The following is a 13650-nucleotide window of genomic DNA, read 5'->3' as shown; positions in this document are numbered from 1 at the left end:
TAATATTATACTTTACATAATAATATATAATGTACTTTATATACAGTATAGAGAGACGTTATTTCAGGGTCTAATACATAGCTGGTTTTCGTGCACTTCAGCAAGTCATTGACAGATTTTTTCCCCCAGTCTTTGAAGCATTTCCTACATTACTTCTTTTATCCATTTTTTTTTTGTCAGTTGTTTAATTTAGATGTGTATTTTTATTTTTTTCTGCCCCTTTTAATAATTTCATTTATAAATTAATAAAAAATAAAGAAAAAGAGTCATAAACCGTACAATAAAGCACAATCAAATCCTTATATTATAATCACATTGCACCTGAATAAAGTTAAAGGTGTAATCTGCCGATTGTCCTGCAGGTGACCGCATAAATCTGTTCTTATGATGCACTTAGGGCTTTACGTTTACTCCAGAGCACTCGTAGATCTACGATGATTTTCAAGTGCTACTTACGATGCTTTTGGGAAACAGACCGTAATATTAAGATCAGTCGTACGATCGTTTTTACGAACTTCTTAGGCTTACGAAGCTTTTGGGAAACTCAGGCCAGCAAATTTTCATTTTTGTGTGAACTGTTCCTTTAAGCACTATTTATGTGTCTAGAAAACTAATTTCAGGTATTTAGGCAGAAGTTTTTCAAGATCATTTAAGATTCAGTCAAGAGAGTCAAACCGGTGTTTTAAATCACATTGCAGTAGCTAAACTGGTTTTTAGCTGGTTAGTAAATTTGTGACTTGTTAAATGTATGCATTGCAACATTTCTCATAGTTTTTCAGGAACTGCAGATGGCGGACGTGTGGTTATTTATGCTTGTTGTCCAGTTTCTCTCATATGTACAAAATGCATTGTTACGCTCTCATACATACAGAATGCAATGTTTTGTTATGCACTATAAGTGTTGTATTTGTTGTCTGATCTGCTAACCAGTGTATCAGATGCTGAGTGAAGTCACAGGCATGTTTTGCTGGCATCACTGTAGTCTGGGGGCTGCTGTTAAACACTAAAGGCATCTGATCTCACTCAGACAGAGGTAATGACATGCCTGCTGTATGCTGAACTCACACTCTTGTGTTTCAGAGGCTGATTTGGATAGGTTACTCTCCGCGGGACGTGTAGTAGCTTCAGGTAGAGGTTTACCGTATACTGTATTCAACAATAATGTTGGGAGATTCATCTGTATAGTTGCATTATAAGGCTTCTTCATATCTTTGTGGAAACCATGAAACATTTATGGCAGGATTCTTTGTTTAATAGAAAGAAATTGATTTACATTATAAATGTCTATACTGTCATTCTTGATCAATTTAATGCATCCTTGCTGAATAAAAGTAGACATTTCTTTATAAAAAACTCAAACTTTTAAATATCTATAACTATATAAAACCATACATGTAACAGAGCAAGTTTCAAGCAGCCTAGTTCAACTTTGTTTGAAATAAATGAAGTTTAAATAAAATCTAAAATAATTAAATGACTAAATTGCAAATATGGTCTCCCAACATTATGATCTTCTCCGGTGCATTTGTAGTTCTTAAACAGAATTTTCCCCTGCAAATTCAGTACAAAGACATCTGACTGCTTCTGTCTGACATAATGATGAAGTTAATAAGGATTTATATGTTTATGCTTTGCAGATTTTTTGCCATATCAAGCACTGGTGAAAAATTCTTCTTAACACTATTAAAAAGTCATAAACCTGGAACGATTTATATGCTGTACTAAACATTGATCTATTAATATGGAGTAAATACCAGTACAGCCCCTCCACTTATTAAAATTGACAGTAATGATACTGCTACTACTAATAATGTTGAAATACGGATAAAGTACTGATGGTGATACTGACTTTTAAATTATTAAATCAATAACAAAGGTATTTTTCCAGCAATATGCAACTGAAAGTCTATCAACAATGTCTGTGACCTGCAAATACTTTATTGGTGTTTATAAAAACGAATGTGTTTACAGTAATACACACGTAAACGTTTAAAACATGCAGCTATTGTTTTAACAACAGCTGTTGTTTTAAAGGCACAGCCATAAGTCGTGTCAGGATGTCACAGATGTTGTCAGTAGAGCTTAAGCTGCATTTGACCCAGAATTGTTCTTGAGTGATGCAGTGAAAACAGGTGGCAGGTAGCTGACAGAAGCACCGTGATCTTTGTAGAGTCCCTGCGCAGAGATTTCTGCAGCTACTGCGACCGTAATGCAGCGCTAACACAGCACTCAGAACAACCCCGAGAGCTTGTGTGTCTGCTTTTCTTTCTCTCTGTCTGTTCATTTGTTTGTTCATTCTTGCTTGGTTTCTTTCATTCTTTCTTTTGTTGAAGGATTCATTCACTTCCAGCATAAAAATTTCCTGATAAGTTACTCGCCCCAATGTCATCCAAGATGTTCATGTTTTTCTGTCCTCAGTCGGGTTTCAGTGCATTTTCTGTACCGACCCAGTGTTTACAAAGCAAACGCCCTTGTGTTGCCCATGCGTGAATTTGCGGACGCGTATCGCAGAGCTAATGCAAAATGTGCATTTGTGGTTAAAAAGTACATTATTTTTTTTTATTTTTTAGAAAATGAGTGATGGTTCCGCTAGATAAGAGCCTTATTCCTCGGCTGGGATCGTGTAGAGCCCTTTGAAGCTGCATTGAAACTGCAATTTGACCTTCAGCCCGTTGAGTCCCATTGAAGTCCATTATATGGGAAAAAAATCCTGGAATGTTTTCCTCAAAAACCTTCATTTCCTTGCGACTGAAGAAAGAAAGGCATGAACATCTTGGATTACAGTGGGGCGAGTGAATTATCAGGAAATTTGTATTCTGGAAGTGAATTAATCCATTAATTTGTTAATATTTGTTTTCTTTCTTTTTTTGTTCTTTTTCTGTTTGTTCGTTTTTTAGTTCTCTCATTCGTTAGCCCTTTTTTTAGCTCTTTTATTTGTTTATTAATTCTTTGTTTCTTTCATTTATTCATTTTCTTTCTTTTTCCTTATTTGTTAGTTGTTTATTTGTCTTAAATTTTGTTCTTTTTCTTTTGTTTATTTTTTTGTTCTTTCTTTAATTTTATCATTCTTTGCTTCCAAGGTTATTCTGGTTATTTGATCTGTAAATCTATTTTTAAGGGTTCATTCTTTTTATGTTTATTGGTTTTCTTTCCATTAGAAAACAAAACTAACAAAGTCTTTCTGTTTTGACCTGTCCACATGATTACTGTTGTAAAATAGGTCCTCATGGGTAAAACTTTATTACTTGGTTCGGTGAACTGTGCAGTCTAATGTTGCACAAACAATAATATCCTTGTGCTTATCTTACTTGATGGCAGCCAATACTCTTTTTATGATTTCATAAACGTGTTTATTTTACATCATATCATTTTTAGTCAAATAATGTTGTGTGATGATAATAAGCTGTATAATTAACTCACACAGCTGTGCTACTTTCATATCCCTCAAAATTTCCATGCTCTTTTTTTATTCTTACACCAATCAACGTTTGATGTCAAAATATTGCAAATGTACATAGTTTCATCAAATGTTTGGCCAGAAGCATACTTAATGCAAGAATGCAAATGCTTGACTAATGCATTACAAGTGCACTTGTGTTACTGGGGATGCTATCAAGCTGGTGATAATTACCATCATATGTCACTGTTAACTATGTGTGTGAAATTATAGCTTCACTAAAGCAAAAATACTATGCAAACTTGCATTGTTTAATCGATTGTCTTCTGCAGTATTTGTAGATCCTTTTTTTGCATAGAGTATGTTTCAGCATTTTCCTGTTCAGAGTAATTGCTACTATTGGATTCCATTTTACTCAAGTGCCATATTCAGTATGGTTTTATTTATTGTTTTTGTGCTACTGACTGTCACATGTACAGCCCATGTTGGTCTATAGACAGTAAACAGTCTCTCACATTTCTTTCTGTGTAACTACAATAATAATCTCTTTCTTTATAACCTGCGCTTAACAACATGTATCCTCTTCTGCCAAAATATTTCCATCTCTTCCTGTTGGCACAGTGACGATAACACACTGCATCTCTCTCTCCTTTCTTTTTCAGGGACATAAACTCTGTTGATTTATTGTATTTCTTCTTTCTCTAGAGTACGACAAGCAGGGATTCCTTACCAAGCTTGACAGAAAACTGTAAGTAACACATTGTTGAGTGTGTAAGTATTTAATGTCAGCATGAGGCTCTCTTCCAAGACCTAGTGAGTTGCCTACTTAGGCAGCTTTTTAACATGCACTCTTAATGAGAAAGATTTAGTGAAACGATGCTCATTATACTCCTAACAAGAAAGGCTTGTAAAATTTAGCTGCCTTCTAAAATACCTTCTTTTTTAGGCAGATTTTAAGGAAACATCACATGTTTTGTAAATGCAATCCCAGAATGCCTAGCGACAAGTCTGCCGAAACAGAAAATTAAATACCATTAAGTACCAATAAGCACTGACTGTATTCATGAAATCTTTATGCTACTTAAGTTTATATTACAGCCACAGCATAAAGGTTAATATTTTAACAAAGATTTAGAAGAGAATCATAATAATATCATTAAAAAGTTGGTAAAAACTGCCTTTTGTGCAATTTAAATGTGTGTGTATATACATTTAAAATATATTGTTAATTTGTAATATATTAAGATGTAAATTTCTATAAATAAAATTAATTAAATAATATTATTAAACATATACAACACAAAGTTGATTTAACTAATTGATTATTAAAATGTTGATGCGTCGTATAAAAGCCCTTTGTTTTAATATTTTATATAATCATTATTGGAGTTCAGGTAACAGAGTAATGCCAAGTAATGCAAGCCTCTGTGTTTTAATGTACTGTAGAACTGGGAATAATCTATTTCTATTTATAAGTTACTCTAATATATCATCTCTTTTAACTAGTGACAAAAATAGTTCAGTGTAATTAATATGGACTATCAGTCCAACATTTTATGCTCTCTTGGAGTCTTCCATGAATTTCTATTTGTATGACGCACAGAATTGTTATCTCTGTTCCGTTTCAGTTAGGATGTTGCCTTAGAAGGCAGCTGCCTATATAGGGCAAGACTGCTCACTAGGATTTCGTAACAGAATTTGAGAATGTGCATGTATGTGTTGAGTTCACTTTGGCCTGTACTGTCCAGCAATTTGTCTCTCTTTATAACTCGGCTTGTTGTTTATTTGAGCTTTACTTTGGAAGGATAATTAATGGTGCCCTAAAGCATTTTGAATGAATGATCTCTTGGCTCTCACCCAGCCTTGTCTGATTTAACAGTCCTGATTGTATCTGTATGGGAGGTCCGTTTACCTAAAGTAAAACATGGCTGGACCTCTCTTATTACCATCAGCGGCCACCTGTATAAATGGCACTGTCAACAGGTCATCTTTATATGTCCAGCACTCACAGTATTGATGTAAACTTACTAGAAAGTTTCCATTTGCCGGCCTCTGAATTAGTGGGTTTATTCGGCGCTTATGTAAAATAAACTACTCCTCACACAAGTTGTCATCTCATTGAGCTCGACACAGCTGCTTTCCCCTCTCTCCAGACCCCAAAGCATTTAATAAGACACAGAGCTCTGTTTTATGCATGTTAATCTGCTTGAGAATGAATGAACTTCCATAATCGTCAAATTTAAATAGGTATGGTCTGGAGAATTTTAAATTACTCCACAGATTTATTTGGAATTAAATGTTCATTTAGCATGCAGCCATATGTGACCCTGCAGCACAAAAGCAGTTTTAAGTCTCTGGGGTATATTTGTAGCAATAGCCAAAAATACATTGCATGGGTCAAAATTATAGATTTTTCTTTTATGCCAGAAATCATTAGGATATTAAGTAAAGATCATGTTCCATGAAGATATTTTGTAAATTTCCTACCATAAATATATCAAAACTTAATTTTTTATTAGTAATATGCATAGCTAAGAATTCATTTGGACAACTTCAAAGGTGATTTTCTCAGTATTTAGATTTTTTTCCAGATTCCAGATTTTCAAATAGTTGTATCTCGGCCAAATATTGTCCGATCCTAATAAACCATACATCAATGGAAAGCTTATTTATTCAGCTTTCAGATGATGTATAAATCTCAATTTTAAAAAAAAATGAAACTTAAGACAGGTTTTGTGGTCCAGGGTCACATACTGTATTTGGAATAAAATCTGTGTTGTGCATGTTTTATATTTCACTAAATGCCTTGGATTTGGTTCGGATAATATAAGGTGTTTTAATGGTACACGTTTGTTCAAAAGTTTGGGGTCAGTAAGATTTTTGTTTTTGAAAAGAAAAAGCTGCATTTAATCATCATTTTATAATTATTAATATTTTCAGTGTCACATGATCCTTCAGAAATCATTCTAATATGCTGATTTGCTACTCAAGCAACATTTCTGATTATTATCAATGTTGAAAACTGTTGTGCTGCTTCATATTTTTGTGAACACCATGATACGTACATGTTTTTTCAGGATTCTTCATCAATTTAAAATAGAAAACTTTTGTACCAATGTAAAAAAAAAAAAAAATTACTGTGACTTTTTTTTTTCAGTGTATCAGTGTAATGCATCCTTGCTGAAAAAAAAAAAAAAATTTAAATAAAAAAAAAATTAAAAACTTAAGCCAAACAGATTTAGATTTTAAATTAGATTTAGATTAGATGTTAGATTTGATAAAGCAGTAAATATGTGTTGAAAGTGTTGAAAATGAAGACACAATGTATTGTGACACTGTGTTTGTGAACCGCCATCATGTCAGTACTTAATGTGTTTACGTTGTTAGGACACCTACTGAAAATCATCTTCTTCTGTCTTTGCTTCACAGGCCTCTGGAGCTGCAGTATAAATATGGTAACCTCAGTAAAGGCGAGTGTAAACCGGGTTACGCAGAGGCCAAGATGACTTCAATCTATCCAAAGTAAGCTGATCTCATCGTACATTGTGAAATACTGGAAGTTCACAATATTATATTTGTAAATGCAAGACACGCATCTCATTCTTCTGCTGTTTACAGCCCTGGAATTTAGATAAATAATTTAGATTTAGATGAAAAACATTCACACGAAGACCAGGAAAAGTACAAAGAGTTTACTCTTCTTGACCTTTCCGAGAAATTACAAGATTTCTTTATCGGTTCTGTACAAGCATTGCTGGTCAGTTACTGGCAAGCTGGTTACTATTGCAGATACATGAGCTCGAGCAGATGAAATCATCTTGTAAGAGCACAAAACAATCTTATACTGGTAACTAGCAATACAAGCTTTACAGTTTAAGGCTGTTTTTGTTTGTTTATGTGTTTTTTAGAAGGCGTGAGAACATAAGGTAGAGAATAATTATCACAGTTTTATTGGCGACGTAAAACATGAACTTGTTCTTTAGATATGTCTTTTCTTTTTACAATAGCGCATCACTTCATGAGTGTTGTGTAGTTTGTCTTCAGCCCATTACACAGTGAGGATGCAGTGCTCTTGAGAGGAGCATAAAAAGACATTTCTTTTCTCTTTTAAATAATTCAGTGTCCGAGAAGATTCCCCATGCTGAATGCTCTTTATCCTCTATATGTTGATTTGAGGCATGTTTCAGAACTGATGCAGATCTTTTTTGGGTCTGTTGTGCTCCTCTGGGCTCCCAGTGCGTGAGAAACCCGTGCTTCTGATTCACACGACTGACACGCAAAACTTCCTTTAGCTGCAAGATTTCTTGAGATTAATGTAAACCACAGTTATGTATCTTATTCATTCTTATATCATCAGAATCCTTTTAAAATCACACTTTATTATTATTATTATTATTATTATTATTATTATTATATGGGCTGCATACATACATTTGATTGCGTGTTGAACTTTTGGTTGATTTTTGGTTTTCTGGTTCTTGGTTCAGGTCACGACATCACAATCAGAAACTGAAATACATAGTTAATAGTTTATTTTTAGAGCTGGATTTTTTCATTTGTGACATTATTTTCATGGCAGTTAAGCTAAGCACATTTTCTGTATTTCTGTCTGGGCATTTTACTTGAGTTTTCTTCCTTGTAATTCTCATTAAAAAAATATTATTAATAAATAATGCAATTAATAAAAATACTAATAAACAAACTGCCCTAATAATGTAGTAACTATAGATTCTTTCTGGTCATCGTGCAACAAAAACATTTCAATTGAATATTTTTATAGATAAAGGAAAGAATGATTTTTCTTTTATGTTTGTTTTTATTTGTTTAAAACATTATTTTCATCATTTACTTTAAATATTACCCACCTTTTGGGTTTGCTTTTCATCCGTTATAGGGATAGTTCACCCAAAAAAAGATAATTCTGTCATCATTTAATCCCCTCATGTCGTTTTAAACCTGTATGACATTCTTTCTTCAGTGGAACATAAAAGAAGATAATTTGAGAAATGTCTTAGTATTTTTTTTTTCATACGATGGAATCCAATGGTGACCAAAACAGTTTGGTTACCAACATTCTTCGAAAATGTCTTCTTTTATGTTCCACAAAAGAAAGGAATTCACACAGGTTTGAAATGATATCAGGGGGAGTAAATGATGACCGAATTTTCATTTCTGGGTGAACTGTCCCTTTAAATAGAGCTGAGTTGTGTAAAAATGGGGCTGAGGGCCAGATCACATGACTCAGGTTGGTCTTGATGCTGAACCCCTCTCTGGTGTAAGTGGAGTCAGATGGGAATATTAAATAGACCATGACATCTACAGTATTTGTTGAGACACTAAACGTACGACATCTAGTTAGCCTTGTAATTAGCATCTGACACGCTTTGTTGAACATGATCCGGGGACCTGACCACTTGGAAATAAAAGCAAAAATTCTGCCAACTAGTAATAATCAAGCGCACACAGCATCACATACCAGTTATGTTTGAGACATAAATGCATCCTGTCATAAATAGTGTATGATAAGCTCAAATTACTTATTAGTTCTATTTAAATCATTTGCATTGAACTTTGATCCTTGATATCGGTGTCCTTTGAAGAAATAAAAAATAACTGAGTCAGTTATCACGGTTCAAAGACAAAGGGGCTTTCAAGCATGAAAATAAAAGTTTAATACAGCTTTAATATTTGTTTTTCATACATTAGAATTTGTCCTGTTTAATTTCTTCTTTTTTCTGAGCAAAAATTAATGACATTTTTACCATGATTTACAGTAGACACCCACTAAAATGTCATCCAGTGTAATAATAGTTGATATAACAATAAATCTTGTCAGTCATATTTAAAACAAGAATCGGTGGATGACATCTAAAGAATGTTTTAAAGGATTACAGTGCAGACCCAAAAAACAAATCAATTGTCATTTTAAATTTTTACCAATCTTTGCCACTATCCTTCAAACCACTAGGTGTTGTCCATTTGTACGTTTTTAATTATTTAAAATATAATACAATTTAATATGATCACTTATTCTTTTATATATTTTAATAAGAACAGGTCAGAATAAGTGTTGTTTCATTTTTACGTAAATATATCTGTCACTCTGAATGAAGATGGAACATTATTTAACCCATATCTTGACATTTTATTTTCACAAATTAGTTATTTGAAACATTTACAAAATCGCTTTTGTAAATTTATTTTGATATGGACACCAAAATGTGATATCATGTCTTTGACCTGCAGTCAGATATAAACTGAATGTTGAATGCAGCTCAGATCATTTGGTCTTGATGGTCTGATATTTTCAGACTTTGGTATCTTTGCAGATCTGAGCACAGTTTTAGTCATTTAAAAACTTTTGAAAATGTTATTGGCCACAATCTCTAAGAAACACTTTTTATGTTTTGTTTTAATAGCGAGAAGGTTGAACATACATCTAAATGGATTGAAACACTTCCTGAAAAGGTTCGTCTCAACTTATGTTCTGTGAAAATATGGCCCTTTAAAAATTGGTATTATTATGAATATCCGATTACAGTTTAGGACACGCATATGCTGTAATCCTAATCATTTTCTCACAAGTGTACGTGTTTGGAAGATCAAGCCGGTGAGAAACGCGGGAGCGTGTGTCACCTTCACTTAAACTGTTGGGATGTGAGGGAGCACAGAGTCTAGTTGTGGTGGTGGGAATGGAGTACACCGGACCACCTGTGTCATTAGTGCATTACTCCAGGGCTCGGACAGCTGCGCACGGCATGACGGAAGTGTTCAGGTGTTGTTTTGTCAGCCAGTGAAATGTTCGGGGTAGTTTGTGTCGTGGATAGTTGTATCAGGTGCATGCTGGGTGGAGGATGTTGACAGAAATCAGGGTGTTTCTCTATGAAATACAGCTTTGCCAGGTGGTATTTGTGGCCGGAATGGGAAAGTATTTTATTAGCAGTGTAAATGATTGTAGAACATGTTAGGTGTGCGTGCTACAGAAAAGTAAAGACATTTTTTGTAAAGAAGTACTTGAGACCTATTATATTATGTTGGTCACATGATGCAGTTTGTCTTCTATTCCTTGTATACTCTATTCTTATTTTTCTTATTTATTAGGGAGCGGTTTTGGAGAGCAACTAACTAAAAGTAACTTATAACTTCACAGCACTTTACAGTAGTGTGACGGTAGCTGTTTTATTATAGTGTAGTTTTTCCGGGAGGTAGTGGTATTTATTTATTTTTTTAGATTTTATTTTTTTTATATTATTTTTCTAATTATTTACATTTTCTGTAATGCATTTTTTTAATGCATTAAGTTATGAGACAGTAATTGTTACACAGTTATTGTTAAAATGCACAAAAACATGCGTCCAAAAATATAAATATTTTTAATATATAAATAAATTTTCTATTTTTAATAATTTATATATATATATATATATATATATATATATATATATATATATTATTATTATTTTTTTTTATTTTTTTTTTAAATACTATTAATGCTACTAATAAAAGTAAATTCTGCCAAGGAATATAGTTCATTAGTACAAATACTCACAAAAAAATACAAATTATTTTCGGTCATCAAGCAGCATAACCATTTCAGTGAAAGAGTTTTATTTGATTGCTAGAATTTTCAAAATTGTAACCCAGTGTTTTTTGATACATCGACAGACCAAGAATAATGATTGAATCTAGTCATATTACTTACAGAGACTATGATTCTGGCTAGTGACATATTGCTTAAATAGCCTATGTTACTTTAGAAGATCAAATTCATCTCAGGTTAGTTTCTACTAACTATATAATCTGTCATCATTTACATTTGCATTAAATATAATTATAACTTTATATCCATTTCAGAAATATTGTTATTGAATGTGAAAGTACTGGTTTCTATTCATTCTTTCAAATAGAATTTTTGACCTGTTTTCTGCTACAGCCAAAAAACGAAAAACAGCACTTCAGATGAGAATTCTTGGTGGAAAACATCCAGACTGTGGAGTGATTGTTTTGACTTGTGTTTTCTCTCTTTGTCTTTTATTGTTTTAGGTTTTTAAAACCAGCCCCCATGTTCCTCGATCCAAATTTCAAGAGGCTATCAAAGATCAGCAATTACCTGCCTCCGTTTGGAGTAAGAACACAAGGTATTTCTTCTTTTCTGAGCTGAGTTTTTATTTCACGTTTATTTCACCATGCCATATCACAAGAGGAGGGGAAAAAACATGCCATTGAAGCATATTTTCATTTCAAATTTGCATGTTTTTTTACTTTAGTTTTCATTGAGAAAAAAAACATGAATTTAATTAAAACAATTTAAAAATGAAACAACTAATTATTTTTGTATTTAATATATTTTAATATAATATAATTGGATAAATGCAACATTTACTTTTGGTCCACAGCCCTCAATCAATTTTATTTTGTCCCTTCGTATTTAAAAGTTTAGGCACTTTTTTACTCAGAAAACTGCTCTGGTAAAAGTAAGACTGAGTTGGAGAAGTTGCAGTTTTATCATTGTCAGCGCTGTTAGTTTCATTAGCAGATGATCCAGTTAAACATGTTAACAATGTATCTCGTGTAAACAATAGAACAATCATAAGTCAAACACTTTATTCAGACAGACCTAGTTCTCCCTGAGGAGGTCAAGTAAATTAGTGTTTCACAAGACATGCTTATTTCATACACACCTGTGTTTTTCTCACACAACCGCTGAAAAATCACAGAGGAAATGCAATCTGTTGTTCAGTCAGAGGTCCTCTGAGAAATCTAATGCTGGAATAGGAATGGATAGGAATGTCAGGGATTGTTAAACATTTGTTTTCAAATATTTTCCCACAAATATTGCACATTTTCAGATGTCTATGATTATATGAAAGTCAAATTTAGTCTAAGCGGTTATGTTGTACTTCATCAAGGGTCCATTATTAAGGCGAAAAGCATCTTTCTAATATGATGACTGTTCAAAAGTAGCCGTGCATCTTAAGAATTCAAACATTTTCTTTTGTTTAACACTGAAAAAACATTGTCATAATGCAGCAGTCCAAGATGGGTTCAAGCATTCACTCTCTGCATTCAAAAATTCTTATACTCACAAACACCACATAAATTTGAAAAAAATAAGAAAATAAAACTGTTTTGAAAGCAGTCTTATACTCACCAAGGCTGCATTTATTTGATCAAAATAAGTAATTAAAACTGTTATATTATGAAATATTATTACATTTTAAAACAAGTGTTTTCTATGTGAATATATTTTAAAATGTAATTTATTTCTGTGATGTAAAGCTGAATTTTCAGCATCATTACTGTAGTCTTCAGTGTCACATGATCCTTCAGAAATCATTCTAATATGTTGATTTGCTGCTCAGTTATTAGCAATTAATATTGATACACAGTTATTAATAATGGTTATTATTATTATCAGTGTTGAAAACAGTGTTTGCTGCTTAATATTTGTATTTTATTTCTATTCTTTGATTGATGGAAAGTTCAAAAGAACAGCCTTTGTTTAAAATAGTAATCTTTTGTAATATTATAAATGTCTTAACTGTCACTTTTGATCAATTTAATGCTTCCTTACTGAATAAAAGTGTGAATTTCTTTCGTTTTTATCTTACTTAACTCAAATTTTTGAATGATAATGTACTATGGTTTTTAAAACATTAAAAAATAATAATAATTTCATAGATTCATCCTTTCAAAATGATTTCATGTAGCTTAAAAAAACTACATTAAATCAAAAAAATTAATAAATAAAATTAATGATATGCCCGTATATTGTCCCATAGATTAATGTTTACACATGACATACAAATTAAACTAATGTCAGCTTAACCAGTCACCAAGGGCTCATGCAGGTAAGATGGAAGACATTTCTCCGTGGCATCTATTCAATCAGGTCTTCAGTGGTTCTTTCATCCGTTTAAAGCAGAAACAAGAGGCATTTCTACTTTCCAATCGCCTTTGTTCATGCCTGCCCTGGAGGTTTTAAGTGTAATTACCTTCCAGCCTGTTTAAATCACAAATGTGCATGTTAAGTGATGAGTTTTCCTTTGACTCCGGTTAGCTGCTTTGGCAGATGGTGTGGGACATTAAGAGCAGAGCTGTCGGCATCTCTGCATCCGTCCTGCTGATGTTTCTCAAGCCGTGCCTTTCAGCAGAAACACTTACACGTGATTTACGAGTCTATGTGGGAATTGCTGCTGTCTAATGTGCTCTAATGTGAGATGAAAACGCACTTGAACAAAGCCCTAACACTA

General features: G+C 32.9%; 1 protein-coding gene across 4 annotated transcripts in view; it reads left to right on the top strand.

Annotated features, from left to right (window-relative positions):
• The window catches only part of LOC109051869 (CMP-N-acetylneuraminate-beta-1,4-galactoside alpha-2,3-sialyltransferase-like), a 43747-nt gene that overhangs the window by 6775 nt on the left and 23322 nt on the right, over nt 1-13650 (top strand). For 2 of the 4 annotated variants that reach the window (XM_042757535.1, XM_042757537.1), the window contains exons 3-6: nt 1081-1128; nt 4103-4145; nt 6827-6919; nt 11441-11535. In XM_042757535.1, coding sequence (XP_042613469.1) covers nt 1081-1128; nt 4103-4145; nt 6827-6919; nt 11441-11535 — 279 coding nt within the window. Of the gene's footprint in view, nt 1-1080; nt 1129-4102; nt 4146-6826; nt 6920-9816; nt 9866-11440; nt 11536-13650 lie in introns of those variants that run through there. The other 2 variants (XM_042757536.1, XM_042757538.1) reach the window with 2 other exon arrangements.

This window comes from Cyprinus carpio, chromosome A6, assembly GCF_018340385.1.
Source record: "Cyprinus carpio isolate SPL01 chromosome A6, ASM1834038v1, whole genome shotgun sequence".
Classification (NCBI taxonomy): Eukaryota; Metazoa; Chordata; class Actinopteri; order Cypriniformes; family Cyprinidae; genus Cyprinus; species Cyprinus carpio.
The sequence above is the reverse complement of the archived record's forward strand: the minus strand, read 5'-3'. Positions and strand labels throughout refer to the sequence as shown.